Consider the following 17,543-nt stretch of genomic DNA (forward strand, 5'->3'; position numbering starts at 1 on the left):
ATCATTTATGATTTAATTCAATATTTTGTATAATTCTAAATTTGTTTGTATACTATTCCTTTTCAATTGTATGTTACTCTAAATGTTGTTGTTATCTCTTTTGTTCTAAACACCTGAAGAAGACCAGAAACTCAGGTCGAAACATCGGCATAAAATAAATAAATATGGTTTTGTTTATTTATGTTGTTCTTTGCTGACCGCACCTCCAGACAAACTTCTTCAAACTTTTAAACTTCAATTTTTTTTAATACATATCAATGCTTTAATAAATATTAACATTTTTATATGTATACAAACATTGTATTTTTATTTTAAGTTTTTGAACTAGAGACAATTATAATTTTCAATATATTTTTTTAAGTAGACATTCATCTCTATAATAAGGAACCACTATAGTGAAATCTCAATTGTAGTTTCAGTAGTCTCAAAGCTTGGTTTACCACAATTACCATCAAGAATTGATTCCTTCTAGATAACAACTGTTGTAAATTATATGAGTATAAGAAGTTTTGTAGGCACTTTTAAAACCTAAATAAAAAATATGAGTAAGAGAAATGGAAGTCAAGTAAACTGTAAAGGAACTGAGCTGATACTTTTAAATTTTAAGGTGAAATAAAAGGTTATTGTTCAAGTTTTGAAAAACATTATTTCAAAAAAATTTTCATTGGCATTACTAAAATCAACAGGGTGTGACATTTGATACCTCAAATTGTTATAACCAGATACTCCAATGATCGATACAATTATAACAAACAAGCTTTAAACAAAAATAAATAAATAATCAACTAAGAGATCATAATGCAACCCATTATCAATAAAGATAATATTAACACAAAATTGATATAAACCCTCAAGTTTTTAAGAGAATAGTTAAATAATTAGTAAACATTAAGCCAAATGAGGCTTCATCGGGACAGAAAAGTCACATAAAGCAATGTAATGAAACACTAATCTCTGTCATATTATTCTATATCAACATTATTTCAAAATTTTAAATCCTGAGGAAGCCTAAAATGGCAAAATATTGACCACATGGTTATTAAATGTGCTTTTAAAAGCTTTTTCTTATAAAAATTGAAATAATAAAATATTCAAAATGATTAAAAAATACTTAAAAATTGTATAAATATTTGAATCCTTAGCAATAATTGCTGTTTGGAAGTTTCCAATAGTAACCTGATAATAATTTTGTCTCAATTTCAATTATTTGCAACCAAAATATAAAAAGAATATTTTTTATTTTTTAAACGATCACTTCATTTAAGCACAGTGTTCATTGACAAATAATCAAGCAATTGTTAAAGGAAAAGAGATCTTTCTCAATAAATTTCTAAAATAAGAATAATAAAAAAAATACAAATTTTGTTAAATTTGTAAATAATTTGTTATATCACACAAATAACTAGTCACTAACGAACATAAGTTAAACATTAAAAATTTAAGTAAAGAATAATGAAAATCATAAACACATCTATATAGCTACCAACCTTGCTCTCTGCTAATATAGTTCAAAGAGCTTAAAATTTTAAGAACAAAAGGCATCCGAGGGTTTTTGTGATAGAGCATAGTAACTAATATATGTAAAATAAATTAAACTTATACTGTGAAAACCGTTTTTATTTACAAACACTCTCGAACATTTAAACACCTTGCGAAAGACGTGTGAACGACATAGCACAATGAAATAGCCGAAAATAAATAAAATCAAATTATAACTAACTCATAACAAACCTGTGATAATAACGATATTTTCTTGAAGAATATCTTGAATAAAAAGAAACAGTCATACATCAGAGTAAAGCAATAATATTTTCATGATTTTGAAATTTAATCTAGGTATTCAAAAACGTAGTATATTAAACAATTTTTCAGTACGAATATTACCAAACAATTCTAAATATAAATCTTAATCCTAATTGGAAATATCTACAGTAACAGCAGTGGGAAATATTACTTGCACACCGAGTTTTATAAAATTAATTGATACTTGTTAGAACAAAAACACCTTAACTTCACTAAATTAAAAATTATATTGAAAAGAGAAAATAATTGGAATGTATAAAAAAAAAAAAAAAAAGTTTCTTAGCATAATGAGATACAAATTCAAAATAATAAAACACCTGATATAAAACAAAATATCTTGGAAATTATATTTACACACTATGATTTTTACTTTCGCTTGTCAATGTATGGAATATTTAGTAAGGGCAAGCATTAGGATCGTGATAAATTTCGAATTTGAGTTTTTAACGGAAATGTATAATAAAAAACTCAAAAACAAAAAGATATACAATAAGGTATCCGACCGTACACTTTACCTTAAAAGGTAGGTACGTAGTGCTGCTTTGCTTTGAAAGTTAGTGGCACATCTGAGAATATTTTTATTTATTTTGTATTTTATATATTCCTTAAACATTATTGTTGATTGGAGTTACTTTTCCACAGTCTTGCTAGCTTTAGGACAGTTTATAAGACGACTTCACACAGAGAAACTAACCTCCGACTAAGGCTAGTTACTATCGTTGGAATAAGTCCAATGCAAAGTATCATGATAACTTTTGTTTGAGAGATAAAAAAACAGCGCTACATACCAATGGGATGTTACAACTTTTTCGCTAAAATCAACAAACCGGAAGTTGGACTTTATAAGAGTGATCCGCAAAAAAACAAAGTGAAAAAAAAAAGAAATTTCATTTTCTACAACAAAATTTCTCGAAAGTGAAAAATCTTCGAAAATTCTGTAATTTTTCACGTGTTTTCTTGTAACAGTATGCAACTCAAAATATAGCTCAAATTTTTTTGGGGTTTGTCACAGATTTCAATATGAAAGCGCGGTGTAAAAGAGCTTAACTGCTAGCTTAGATGGAATAGAGAATGATTCCGAAAGCAGGCGAATGCGACCGGACTGCGGTGACCTAACTAATATGAATTAAAAAAGGTAATTATATAACAACTTTGATCATTGAATGAGTTAGTAAAACGAACAAAAAAGAGATGTTAGAAGTTATAAATATTGTTCCAAAATCGATTCAACCAACTCAGTCATTCATAAGGTCATTATTGGAAACCAGAGTATTGAAGGTGTTCAATAATATTTCTCAGGACTCCTCAATACAGCGTGTTCGTTGAGTCTCTGTACTGCCAGAGTAAGAAGGTAATCAGGTATGAAATTTAGACTAGGGTAGAAGGAGGGGAGAGGGTAACAGTCTTTCTACGTTATCATAAAAAGCTGGAGGGTAGCATTCTATAGACATTGTAAAGGAAAATGTGAAATAAGCTGAGGGATGTTAAAGTAACAACTCCAAAAAATAATTTAGATAATTACATACAGAAGTGTTCTGTAACCACCATTTAGATTACATGGTCTTGGATCTGGTTATCCTTCTCTGAAAGAGAATACCACCAAATATATCGGATATTGTCTAATCTTATGTAATATTAGAATACAATAATATTTTATTGTGCTTGATGATTTTACCACTCGAAAGATTTCGGCGTTCTTCTTTTACGAGTGCTAATGCGCAGGTGAACACTGCTAAAGCCTTTGTCAAGGCTTGTTGGTGGAGCGTATACTGTACCCAAGCCGTTTCACAAGGAATTGTCGAATTAAAGACCTCGTTTAATCAGTAGCATTGAAGAATTGATGACTGCTGCGGAAGTAACTGCGTTCGACAAGAAATAGAAGCATTGGCACAGTGCAAAAAAAAAAAAAAAAAAATAAGTCGAAAATATTCTGAATCTAAATATCTATTTGCTATTTCTTGAGAGATGCCGACACACTGGCACCCCAGGGGTAATCAATCAAGCTGTTAAGAATGCCAAGACCAGTGAGAGGCGCGGTCTGTAAGAAGTTACTTTACTGTGAATTAGTACATATTTTTTTCATTTATTTAATAAAATAATGTATTTACGATTATGATAATATTTACATGGTTTATAGAATAAAATATTAAACTATTTACAATTCAATCAATAAATCACCATTGTACAGTATCAGTACAAGCATAGGTAGTTCTCTCTACTGGGAAGCGATGGAGGTGTTGATTCTTACTCATAGGTAGCGTCGCTACAAAGTGTCTATTTATACAGATAGGGCTTCACATATTTGAATAATGGAAAGAAAGAAGTTTGCATGCAAGGAACACAGCATATCTGTTAAAATTGGTAACAATCCTTTGCTAGAGGTACGGTGGACTGAGGAGGGCTCATTAAACAATGAAAAATATATTAAACCAAAGACAACAGTAAGGTTAATTCTTTGACCCATATTGGGAGAGTTAGGTTTATTGGGATCAGTAACAATCATTTTTCGTTTTGTTTTTTTTAAATTAAATCGTTCGTCAGATGTAATGCATTTATTTATATGGAAATAGACCAAAAAAATAAAATAAAATAGTTTAGAACACCAAAATTCGTTGTTGGCATTTCCAGGGTTATGATGTAGGTGGCTCCTAATTTATCGATGAATAATATTAGCTTTATTAAGCGTTTTTACTTCTTCGATGCTGAGGGCTTAATCGAACTGCCAGGGATCGTTTGCAGGATGGCTTTCTTGACCATCTGGCTTTCTCAGGTCTACAACACTGGAGCTGCATCAGTAAATACAATTTTTGGGGTATTCCGGTCTCTTTAGTGATCCAAGCAGTTTCGACGGTTCAAATATAGCTTCTTGCTTAGCCCGATAATTTGAAGGAGCAAAGCCATTTAGAAAATCCTTTTTTCATAATGTTGCCTGAAAGAAACTGTTAATGAAGAGCGGCCCCTCTGTTTGTTGTCGCATTTGTGGACAATCCGTCAGTATATATTCGTGTCCACTCGTCTTGAGATTATTCGTGTTTATATGCTGTAGGGAAAGATATTTCTTAAGTTCGTCAGGAATCTTCTCTTTTGCTTTTGAAACCAGGGACAGTAAGAATGATTTGTGGTTTCAGAGATTCAAGTTAGGGAGATCGTTCAATGGGAGTCGCCATATTCGGCTAATATTTCTTTTTGACACCCTTTTTTCAAAGGAGTAATTCGGGAATGAATAGCACTGTTTAGTGCAAAAGTTTTTATATTAAAATAATAATCAATTTTATAGAAATTCTAAAAAACATTTCAGACCCCCTAGGTAATGGAGGACACAGATTTTTCAAAAAAGGACGCAGCCAGATTGTTTAAGGCAAGTTGGGGGTAATTTCTGATTGAAAGTGAAGGAGGATCATCAGGTCTGTTGAGCTGTAGGAAGGCTTCAGTGTACCATGTCTCAGTTCCTTGCCTCCTTGGTTTAAATCACTATATTTCTATGAAGAGGAATGAGCATTAAAATCACTTATTATAAGGCAGTAATCTTCAGAAACATCCATAGCTTGAAGAGAAAGTTTTTTATTGTTGGAGTAATACAAGTTGTACAGATTCAGTTGCCTGTCTTCTTTCTACACCAGTGTTCCTGGATTTCTGCTTCAATCTTTTGAAACTAAATCTGTTAAGGTATATTCTTGGCTGGGAGAGAGTTTCATTCCTTGTTGAAGATTCCTACCTTATTTCTGCCAACGCAATCTTTCCTGGAGACCTGTGAGCCTCTCACACCAAGCTACAGGTTGTGATTGAGGTAGGTTCTTGAATACATTCTATGTACACAGACTCTTCAGGTATTCTACCAAGAAGAGTTAGATTTGTTTTTTTAGACCTCCTGCATTTCATTGCATGATTCAGAGGCCCTTCTTTTTCTTATACTTGCTAGTAAGGTCAGTAGCCAAGCTCCTGCCCCTGGCTCTAACTCCACAACTGGAAGAAAGAGGGAGTTTACAACCAGTAGCATAGGAGTGGCTCCTCTGAGTAGGTCCAGGTGCTCTACAAGAGAAGAACCTTGTTCTATATGGTCAGAACATCTTTAACCATTCTCAACCTCAGGCAGGTGACTGTAAGATGCATATTGCAGATAATATTCATCTGTTAAGTAGTGGTGTAATACATAATGAGTGGTTGCACAAACATGAATAAAATAAAAAATATAAGTGTCTGATTGAGTCTAAAGCTAATCTTTTACTACCAGAATTCCAGCGGCAAGTTATCCTGAGGCAGTCATGAAAAGGGAAAGAATCTCTCTAATAAAATTTGTGAAGAAAACTTTCACAATCTAAATCCAGTTTTAAAATAAGAATCAAATTGGAGCAGGTTGTTTATAAACTTGATAAAAAGAAAATATTTGGTAAAATTATAATATACCTAGCAATTAACTTTTTACTTTCTATAAGTGTGTTATTCATATTTTTTAAAAAGAGAATAAAGAAATGAGTGCTGTTTTCCATAAGAATAAACTTACACTTTTATTTTTTTAGTAATATATATTTGTAATTATACTTTTCATATAAACTCTAACATGCTAATAAATAACAAATAATTTAATTAATTATGATATAAAGAATAACTATACAAAACCAGAGTACTTTCTTGATACAGTAACTTCAAGAATTTAAGAGATGTTAATCCTTCAGGTATAATAAACTTTTTAAAAATATGTTTAATTTTTTATAAAATACAATAAAAACATCTAAAGAATTTTGGTCATATTAATTTATAATAAGGATTAACTTAATCCAAAAACTTTCAATGCATTAAAAGATGTAGATAGTGCAACATCTTCAGGTGTTTTATGTAGAAATGCTGCTATCATTTCAACAATAGTCGGAAGAGCACATGGCTCATTTCTCTGAAAGGTACAATACTTCTGGAGAAATGAAAGTGACCTAAAAAAAAAGAAAATTAAATTGAATAAATTTGAGTATAATAAACACCAAATCAATTGTACAAGTATGTATGCCCTTCATGTATGTTTATATCACAAATATTAATTTCAAAATTTATATATATATATATATTAATTTATATTATATATTTCAGCCAATAATAATTATACTGATGTTTTTCTAGTGCAAGAGTAAGGACATAAGCAATTCAATATAAAATGTTCTGATCCTTTTAATTTTTGAATATATTTAGGTTAGTACTGAAGAAAAGCCCATGTCTTTCTTACAATCTTAATTTATCTTATTTATGATAAATTATAATAATAATATAAAAGTAAATAGAGAACTTTTTAACAAGTGATGAACTGTTTCTGGTCTAAATTAATTTGAAGTAGTAGTTTTTAGTATTGATAATGCCGCGATTAGCAAAAGTTGACCAATCAGCTATTAACAACTATTTATTTGAGGGGCCAAAGACTTTTTTTCAGGATCTTCCAATAATTTTAAAGTGATTTTATATTAATTTCCTCTATTCCAAGAACATTCAATGGTTGCTTTGTTAGTTTAAAAAAACAGTCGCTGATTTGAAGTAAGCATTCAGTTGGGTAAAAGAACATTCAAAGGCTTTTTATGATATTTTTATGCAGTTAAGCATGAAAAGGTGGACGAAAGCAAATATATTGGGTAAGTATAACAACAGGGAATATGATCTCTTCTACTTTAAATGATATGCTGTAATAGAACAAACATATTTTGAATTTTATTTGATCCCCAGAACAGACACAAATCGACTAGCTATGGGAATTTGATTAAACTAACTCTGTAGTATAAAAATATGTAACATATGGTCTAAGACCCAATCAACAAGAAAATCAATAAACTGTGAACAATGAACAATAACAAGTATTTATAAGATAAAATTCCTTTAATTCATAAAAAATAAATAAATAAAAACCTATTAAATAGGACTTTTTAATGAATAAAATAAAATGTAGGGATATTAAATGTTTTATTTTTTCATTCACGGTCCTTCTAAATTTTATTTTCAACTTGGAACAAACTGAAAGACATTATCTGAAAATGCAAGCATTTAAAATGTCCCAATATAAATGGTCACCTCCCACCACTAACCTCAACAATTTTGATTTGATTATCATTGGGTCAAAGTTGAGGAATGTGGTCTATGATCTAAATACATTTCTCATAAGAATCCGTTATCATAATTGAGGCATTATCATCATTACAGGTATTAGAGTCTCCTTGTCTGATTGAGGAAACTCAAATAAAGATAACTTATTCAAGTATGATATTAATTCAAATTATGTTTATAATAATTTTCCTCACTGTTCCATACAAATAATCAAAAACCCTAAACAATTGTATGTGGTATTAGTTAATAAGTGATTAAAAAAATACAAAATAAACAAATAAAAATCCAAAAATCTTTGTAATACGATAATTTTACATAGTAAAGAGAAAGCTTATTAATGAAGACCTATATGGATTGCCAAAATCTAATCCGATTAAATATATTAATTTTCTTACCTATTTTTTTATTATCATATGATTATATATTGAATCTTATTAATTACATTCTAAAATATACTAACTACCTTTCAGTCAGAGAATTTTTAACTCTGTCAGGCAGTTTCGATGCTCTGGCATTTGGATACATAAATGGAGAATCAGTTTGCACTAGAAGTCGATCAAGAGATAAGTCACCTCCTTCCAACAGTACCTGCACACCATTCTCTGAATTGTCTTTTGATATGTAACCTGTAAGTTTAAATAAAATTCAGTATACTAAGCAAGATGAATAATACCCAAAAATACTTATTTGAGGAATAATTATGAAGTATGAACTGTCTATCATGGTAAATTAAAAGCAAAGATTATAATTTACCAAATAAGTTAACAATAAGAACAGAATACAAAAAAAGAAGATAAGTGACCAATGAAGACACCCAATAATATGTTATAAAAGGGAAATGTATAATAATTTTCTGAAGGAAGGTTGGCTCATGCTTTCATTTTGAGGATAAAGAGAGAAAATGAGCCTATTAAAGTAGGAAACAAGCTAGTTACTACTGAGAAGGCAATAGCTGAAGTTTTTTTTGCAAGAATATTACTCTCCCAGAGAGGATTAAAAACAAGACTTATTGGAGGATCCAGGTTGCCTAAATTTAGATGATAGCATGTTTTTCTGTTCGCTCTTTTCAAGATTAGAACTGAATGTTGCTCTGAGCAAACTAAAAATGGAGAAGAAAGCTGATCTAGATGGTTTATTACTTGAATTCTTAAAAAATAAGGGAGAGAATTGCTAAGGATATCCTATATACCTTGTGGCAAAAAAAATTATTGCAGAGAGATAGGTGGGTTCAGAAGAAATACGGTCTAGCAACAAGGGTCGAAACACAGGTTTCTAATTAATAGTTTTTTACCATTTTAAGTACTGCCTAAACTATGGACTACCTTCATACCAAAACTCATCAAACAAAAAAACATATATCCAGACTAATGAATTAACACACATTTAATGATAAACATAACTTTTCAACCAGAAAATTAAATTAAATGGGAACAAAATACCTGTTAAACCTAAATACATTCCCATTTCAAGATACTTCTGTGCTTGTATGCAAGAGCCACTGTATGATGATAAAACTAAAGGAGGAAGAATATCTTTGTACTCTTGTAGTATTGCAAGCAAGTCTTCATGAGCATCCCTTTCATGGATAAACAATGGCTTATGCATTTCACATGCCAATTCAACCTATAAAGAAAGAAAAATAATACATTAAACATATGATTTGTATTGCTTATCTATTTTATATATGTATATATAAATATTTTTTTTTTCGGTTGGCTCTGCAGATGTTGTAGATCTTTGGCCACCTAATACTACATATGTATATATGTGTGTGAGTATATATATAAGTTGGGAAATATTTAAGCTAGACAAACGAAACCTTCCAAGTGTTTTGAAAATTTGAATTTAAAAGGTTTTTATCATAAGCCAACAATATATAAAGCTAGACATGTATAACTCTATTTGTTCCAATTATTATTCTACATGATATACAGTACCTGTTGTTTAAAAACCAGGCGCTGTACTTCAGGAGGACTGAAATTCTTATTATAATCAAGGCCACATTCTCCAATAGATACACATTCACTATTACTTGCAATATTTCTTAATTCATTCAGTGAATCATCTGACCAAGATTTAGCTTCATGGGGATGCACTCCTAAAAATCATTAGACCAAAATAATAAAACCAATTCCCTTATCAAATAATTTTAGTTACTATTAATTCAGGTTTATTACCTTAGGCAGTCTCACTTCTTATTTATGCATATTGTAGCTTTAGGGATCCAGTACCAAATTCACCTGTACTTAACAATTTAACATTACATATTATCACAAAATAACAATATCATGCATATTTTAATATAATTTATGTTTTTTTCATGCAAATTATCCATCAAAAATCATACCTTATTTTTCTTGTCCATATTTTTGGATGTCATGCATTAACATTTGTTAATTCATCATCTATTATAACTAAAATAGAATTGTTTAAAACTAAAATTATCTGTAAGTCTGGTTCACCAAAATTTTTTTATTTAATCTTCTATACAATTGTTGGTGGAAAGACATCAATGTCAGCAACATTGCACTAAAATGTCCTGATTAATTTCCTAATTTATAAGTTTCATCAAAATGATTTCTATTTATTTTCCTTTATTTTTCAACAATCTAGGATTTTATTGTTTATAATTATATGCGAATACTGTTTAGGTAAGTGGGCTGCTTCTAGTTCAGAGTTTGGTCACATTATCAGCGATTGATACTGCATAATTTTTTGATTTTTGAAACAAATCATTTTCTGCTATCTTACTTGCAGATTTATTGTCAAAAACACTGTTTTAAGCTGGTTTGAGCAGGGGGGCGTTGGGTATTTAAGCTTTTAGTCATTTCCAGAGATATTTTATTGTATTTATTGTTTATTAGGCCACTTTGATTTTTATTGTTTATGTTTCGAGCTTACCGTGTTTTAGGTATGATTCTGTCCTTATTTTTTGCTTTCTATCACAATTTTCTGATTAATTTAATGGGATAGAAAAATATTTTGTAATATATTGAAAATAATGTGATTCAGAACTATTCCTGAGAAATTCATTGGTAAACAACATACTATCAGAAGGCAAAAGATTTGCCTTTAGATCTGTTTTTGGAAGTAAAAATAACCATTTTCAGTACAAATTCTGATTTCGTCCAGAAATATTGTCCTAATTTGGGGTATTGTCAGATATCAATTTGCATACTAGCTTAAGTGGCATATTTGTGAACAGAGATTTGACATCATAGCTGATCACTGAATTTTTTTTTTTTTTTTAGAGATAATAAGTTGATTAATTTGTTTTTCAATTCTAAAGAATTTTTAATGTCAAAAGGATTATTACTAAAAAAATTATTTAGGCTTGGATTCAGGAATTTAGAAAAGAAATTGGCTGACAGGGTTTTTTTTTGTTGTATGAATTTTAGGTTAGATACTAATTCTTAATTAGTTTAAACCTAGCCCCTGTCTATCAATGAATTTGAATTTTTTTAATTTATTAATAAAATCAATGATATTTAAATCATAGCCAGGAACATGCCTTAAAACTTTATATACATATTTGTCATTCAATAAATCTAACATTTTTGTGTAATAATCCTTAAGGATATAGGCCAATTTCTTAGGTTTATCAGTTTTAATTAGGCATATGGATTGTTTTTGAGAAATATTTTAGTGCTTTTACAATCACATTTTATCATTTTTAAAAAAAGGATTAAAGTGATATGAATTTATGTTGTTGTCTTTTAATTTTTTTTCATCATAAATAAAATTAAGTATGCATTTGTTTATATTACTTCTACGGGCATTTTTATGGTTGTTAGAAGTGTCTAGGTAGGTCATCTAATATATTTTTGAAATCTGCAATTATCATATTTAGGTAAACAACGGAAATCAAAGGGATCTAATATATAAAAAAATGATCTAACTGCCAAGATGTGAACTGCTACTCTTCAGCCAAATTATCGTGAAATATTAATTTTTAAACCCAGAAGTGCCATTATGCTATCATAGCTCCCAACAAGTCAACCTACCTTACGGGTTCGTCTCCTTGGGAGGTAATGAGTAACAACACGCATTAGTGGATCAGTATATTCTATCATTATTTTTGGATTAATTAAAATGGGTTATTATTTCATTCTATCTTTTCTGGATTTCTCCTTTATACTCTCCATCCTTTGGCCAAGATTTACATGAATTTCTGTAGAACTGGCAACCCTCTCGACTGTAAATGAATACCTTACAGAGAGTAGTAATTCCTGCAAGGACCTAAAGCGAAGACCTTTATGATTTATCATTCCCTAAACAACCGCAAGCAAATACCTTACAGAGTGGAGTTTTCATCCTGCAAGGAACTACGGCAAATACCTGTAAAACTTGCTAATCATCCTGTCAATTCACCTCTAATTGATGATACCTAAACTGTTGAACATGCTTGTCTAGGCCTTGTAATGTATATAGGCCATGTAGATTACCTCACCTCTTAAATTGGTGTCAGGACTAATTATACGCAGTACCTCAACAATATCATTTAGGAAACTAAAACCTTTAGGAAATTAAATGTCAAATATTTTAAATTTGCTTCAAAACATAGAAATGCTATTATAAATTTACTGACAATAACTAAAGACCCAACACCTTTAAAAAACTAAAGATATTTGATATATAATATAATTATATATCAAATAACAATAATATTATTATTTTTGATCATGTAATATTATTATATTGTTATGAGTTTTGTATTATTTGATATATAATATTATATGGACAACAGACCATGGAGGTCTTAGTCCTCGCACGATATATTTCCTAATACATTGCGTGTTTCTTGACGTGGATTTTTCGTTGGGGGCCTCACAAATGTTGATTGAGTTTTGTATTATTTTATGCTTGAAAAAAGCCCAGGTGGGACCGGGACTCAATCCGACAACCTTTGGGTTGGTAGACTGGCGTGCTACCATGCTGCTACCGCTGCCCCCTATATCATTTATAATATATAATATACCTTGCAAAAATTGTGATAAATTGTACATAGCTATGACATCAACCAATATCAGTAATAATAGATGATGATTAACGTACACTAATGCATAACATCCTGAAATATGGAGAACAAAATTCAAAGGTATGAATTTTTAATGGATAATTTACATGACAAAAATATAAATTATATTAAAAAAAATACATAATATTGTAATTTTGTGGTAATATGTAATAGTAACTTGCTTTAAATTGTTAAGTACAGATGAATATGGTGCTGGACCCTGACTACAACATGCATATATAAATATTTAAAAAATAAGAAATGAGACTATCTATGGTAATAAACCTGAATTAATGGTTACAATTAAAACAGTCCGCTGACAAGAAAATAATATTCTTATTTTAATTATAAATCTTTTAGAGACAAGAAGCTGATTTATCATAAAAATCATAATGGCTTATGACCTGATAAATAAGCTTAGCCACTATAGCACTTGAGGTCTATGAGCTGATTTATTAGCACGGCCAGTAAGGAATTAGGTCTTTTTTTATTTTGACATATAACTACTATACAGTGTATCCTAGTGAAAAAGTAATAATAAAATAAATAAAACAACATTGGCTACTTAATGGTAGCAGAATTTAATTTCCTTTAAATTGTTTCGCAACAACATTTTTATTGAGATGAACCATTTAGAATTTATAATATTAAAACAAAAATAAAAACACCTAAAATTTCTTATATATGTATATATAGTTGACTGTAAAAATTGATTTATAGGAAGATGGTCAGGGTTGCGGTCAAAGGAGAAACAAAAATAGTTTACAACTATTTATTTTCCGACGTTTCGCCCCACTTCGTAGGGCTTCATCAGGGCTGTTCGAAGCAAACGGGTGAACAGTAGGCAATGAAGCGGAAACGTGTAACGTTTATTCATTTTATTATTAACAATTCATGTGGGGCAAAACGTCTGAAAATAAACAGTTGTAAACTATTTTTGTTTCTCCTTTGACTGCAACCCTGACCATCTTCCTATATACTAAAATTTCTTATTTCACAATTTTAAGCTGTTAGCTGCTTAGCAGTCATTTTAGAACCGCTAGTTATGTATTTCTGTGTTAAGCATGATAGAAACTAATTTTTAAACTCATAAGCCTCCAATACTAGTTAACCTGTTCTCGCCCCTTGAAGTTTTATCCTTCAGTCTGTTTTCTGGCTTTGTTCTACTAGCTGCTGTACTTTGTGTCAAAATTGTTTTGAAATATGTTGAGAAAAATGTACATTTATATGTAATTGCTAGAATTACTGGCGTGTGAATCAGATAGTGATTTTTTGCCAATAGATTCGGACTTTAAAAAAATGTTTCTGTGGGGACCACTGCGGTACTTCAGGTATTCTGAAAAGCAGCAATATTATAAATGAAGAGGTATTAACTTCAGTAGAATTGAATAATTATGGTATATAAAACAAATGTGAATATTTTCCAGAAATATTCAGGCCAGTGGGCTCGGCAGCCGGCCAAATGTCTCAGACCACTGGGGTCCCACCATTTAGTCTCTAAAGCAATGGTTCTCAACCTCTTTTTTGGCAGCAGAACCCTTTTGGTACTAGTAAGAAAATGGCAGAACTCTTCTGGTAGAAGCAGATAAATGGCAGAACCCTTACATTATCATTTGATATAAGTAGAGTGTCAAATACCATCTTTTCACCAAAAGCTAAGAAAGGCAAGAATACCTACATGAAACCTGAGAAAAAATTAAGGAAATCCAAGATTGTAAGGTTCAAAACTGGTGTGAGTTGACAAGGAATGAGTCATTTCTAAATTATTTTGAAAAACTTCTGGAAGAGGCTCGTGGAACCCTGTTTGGGAACCAGCCCTCTAATGCATTAAAATTTAATTTTTAATAATTTTATACATAATCACAACAAATTTCACTAAATATAACATTACCTAAAAAACATTAATTACTTGTTCACATTAAACTTTATAAATTATAAAACATATAGTGAGACCAGGATTACCTGCTGTTGCATACAAGGTTCCAGGATAAATACGAGATAATCTCAATGCTTCTCTGCTTCCTTTCAGTGAAGTACTAGACACAATAATTTTTTGAACCCCTGGAGCATTAAATAACATTTTTAATAAATAATAGTCAATAGCTATTAAAGTATCATTTAATTCACTAGTGCATTTTAAACATTGAATCATTAAATTTGATAATATAAGAGAATAGATTGCTCGTAAAGTAAGGTTCTCAAGGAGCCATTAGAGTTAGGCTATTTTCACTGAAAATTTATTTGTGAATACAACTTTAGTATTCAGAATTTCATGTGTAGCGCTTTTGTAATCATCAAAAATTTTCAGGCAAATAAAAAATACCATTTGGTATTCGTTACTTTTGGGATAGAAAAATACAATTGGGAATACTTTCTTACAATTAATGGTTAATGATTATGAATACCAATATATACATTGGATCATGAACACAGAGTAATATTGAATATGCTAGCGCATTACAAAACCAAGGGTAGTCCTTACTCATTGTCATATGTGAGTACCAAATATAAATGTATTCAGAATTCATGGATACTTTTGGTAAGTAGCATTCTATATTCATAATGATGAATAGAGCCAACACTAATATGAGCAATAATTCTTGATACAAACTCACTAAGCTTTAATGCCTTGTTAATTGAATAGCTGACCTGGATGGAGCCTTCAACTGCCACAACCTTTAAGTGTGACATTTATGGATTAATTCTTTTTAAACATAAAAGTAGCTAGAGATAGCATTAATAAGAGGTTATATTGGTCAGGCAAGAAAAACCTCAAATAACATTTATAGCAAGGAAAACCCCGTTTGGAATAATGTTTTGTTTTTCTTATAAAAAGAATTTTTAAATTAAAATGTTATGCTTGTAGGTGAAAATTAAACTTAGTTCAAATAATAATCAGTTAGGATTAAATCAGATAATTATTTATTCTTAAATTCTTTCCTAACATGAACTCAACCAATAGGTAATTCAATATGTGAAGAAAGGGATGGAATTTGAAAATCAAGATAGGATTGGAGAATCAAGGTTATAAGGGGGTTTGAGGATTGAAATCTTGAAACAGGAAGGATTACTAAATATCACAGTATGGTACAGAGTTGAAGTCAGAGAGATAGATCACTGATGATATCAGGATTATATAGCTCACTGCAAGATAAGAAGGAAGGGAGATGACTATCAATAAGGACATTTTAAATACTCTTCATTATTGATAAAAATTAGAGAAAATGGACAAATCTTTATGATATTGAGTAAATGAAAATTTAAAGGTTATTTTGGGACATGGGTTTATTCTTAAGTTTATAAATTACAAACTTAATATCTGAAACAAAGAAGCATGTTGCGACCCTAATTTAAAAACCTTCCAACTACATTTTTTTTTATTAAAGTAAAGTTCTGCATGAGTCTTGAAATTGAATGCATTTATTATCTGTTGATAGTTAAAAAAAAAAGAAAAAAACTTTAGAACTCACAAGTCAAAACACTTGTTTGGTTCTTAGAACTACCAACAGATAATAAATACATCAGACGCCAAAATTCACTCAAATCTTTATTTTAGATGAGTTTAGCAAGAAAGTTTTAGAATTAAAGTTGTGACAAATTAATCAATTTATCAGTCAATAAATGTAAATATAAGTATAAAAACAAAACTTATTTATGGTGTCTCTGGATAATGTTCCCCAATGTGACAAGAAATAACAAGCTAACCATTCCATTAAGCAAAAGAACAATATTATGCTAGTTAATATTAAAAAAATCAACATAGTTCTTCACAGGATGGGCATCATATTTTTTTTTACTATAATAGAATGGACACTAATAACTAAGACATTTTAAGGATTAATAGGTGACATCAACAGATATGGAAATAATTCTGCAGTAACATAGATTCCAAAGTGATTTAAAAAATCAGTTTTAAGCCAATACAATAATGAAGGAATAAAAAACAATCAAAACTTTAAAATGTGTCTTAAAAAAGTTTTAATTGCATTATCACAATTAAATCAAGTTCATTCAATGGTTTACAATATAAGACATAAACGAAACACAGATAAAGTTATTTCACATCAAACAAAACACAAAATTAAATATCACCAAACCTACTTTACAATTAATGAAATGTTGGGAATGAAAGCAATAAATACTTAGATCAGTGTTTCAAATTACCTGCATCTTTGGCTCTAGAAATAACCGATTCTAAATCTCTACTGAATTTCCTATTTGTCAAATTAGCCCCCACATCCACCAAAATATAATTTTCGAAGTATCTTTTCATGTTTGAATCACAGGTAGCTTCTTTATCAGCAGCAGACATTTTAAATATTATTTAAAAAACTATTATCTTTACTTTAGAAACTAAAATTAATATCAGCTGTGATAATCCACGTATAAAAATAGTTTATATCTACAATACCAAGATACCTAACACTAATGACAAAACAGAGAAGGTTATACAGATTGACCAATGCAGTACAATTATTTTTAAAGTTATATTCTAATTTTCAGTCAACAATTGACTACTAGCGACATCTTTCATTTTATAGCCTTTTTCATTATCTGTATTCCTTAAAAATGTTTCTTTTGTTCTCAATCTTCAGACTCTTCGGTCATTATGTAACATTTTCAGCCAAGACTGCAATATCCAGTTTTC

General features: G+C 29.9%; 2 protein-coding genes across 4 annotated transcripts in view; both read right to left on the reverse strand.

Annotated features, from left to right (window-relative positions):
• LOC106680808 (putative apoptosis-inducing factor 1, mitochondrial) overlaps positions 1–1,889 on the reverse strand; it is a 39,833-nt gene extending 37,944 nt beyond the window's left edge. For 2 of the 3 annotated variants that reach the window (XR_010844679.1, XM_067051955.1), the window contains exon 1: positions 1,488–1,670. Coding sequence is in view for 2 of the 3 variants with exons in the window: in XM_067051955.1 (XP_066908056.1) it covers positions 1,488–1,566 (79 nt within the window). In the remaining variant the exon portion in view is untranslated. Of the gene's footprint in view, positions 1–1,487; positions 1,671–1,731 lie in introns of those variants that run through there. The other variant, XM_067051956.1, reaches the window with a different exon arrangement.
• A 4,541-nt stretch (positions 1,890–6,430) lies between these two features.
• LOC106680810 (3'-5' ssDNA/RNA exonuclease TatD) lies at positions 6,431–17,335 on the reverse strand. The gene is made up of 6 exons (XM_014420764.3): positions 17,060–17,335; positions 14,858–14,956; positions 9,816–9,976; positions 9,318–9,501; positions 8,342–8,504; positions 6,431–6,728 (listed from the first exon to the last, which is right to left on the reverse strand). Exons 1-6 carry the CDS (start codon positions 17,205–17,207, stop codon positions 6,569–6,571), a joined length of 915 nt encoding a protein of 304 aa, XP_014276250.1. The 5' UTR covers positions 17,208–17,335; the 3' UTR covers positions 6,431–6,568.
• Positions 17,336–17,543: the final 208 nt, after the last annotated feature.

The sequence above is a fragment of the Halyomorpha halys genome, unplaced genomic scaffold (genome assembly GCF_000696795.3).
Source record: "Halyomorpha halys isolate HHAL.00 unplaced genomic scaffold, Hhal_1.1 Scaffold290.1, whole genome shotgun sequence".
Classification (NCBI taxonomy): Eukaryota; Metazoa; Arthropoda; class Insecta; order Hemiptera; family Pentatomidae; genus Halyomorpha; species Halyomorpha halys.

What these genes read in the sequence shown, in the direction of transcription:
- LOC106680810 (XM_014420764.3), bottom strand. Translation starts at nt 17,207, where the DNA reads ATGTCTGCTGCTGATAAAGAAGCTACCTGTGATTCAAACATGAAAAGA. An exon ending in AATGTATTTAGGTTTAACAG is followed by an intron (nt 8,505 to 9,317) that starts GTATTTTGTTCC and finishes TTAAACTTACAG; the next exon opens with GTTACATATCAAAAGACAAT. An exon ending in AAAAATTCTCTGACTGAAAG is followed by an intron (nt 6,729 to 8,341) that starts GTAGTTAGTATA and finishes CTTTTTTTTTAG; the next exon opens with GTCACTTTCATTTCTCCAGA.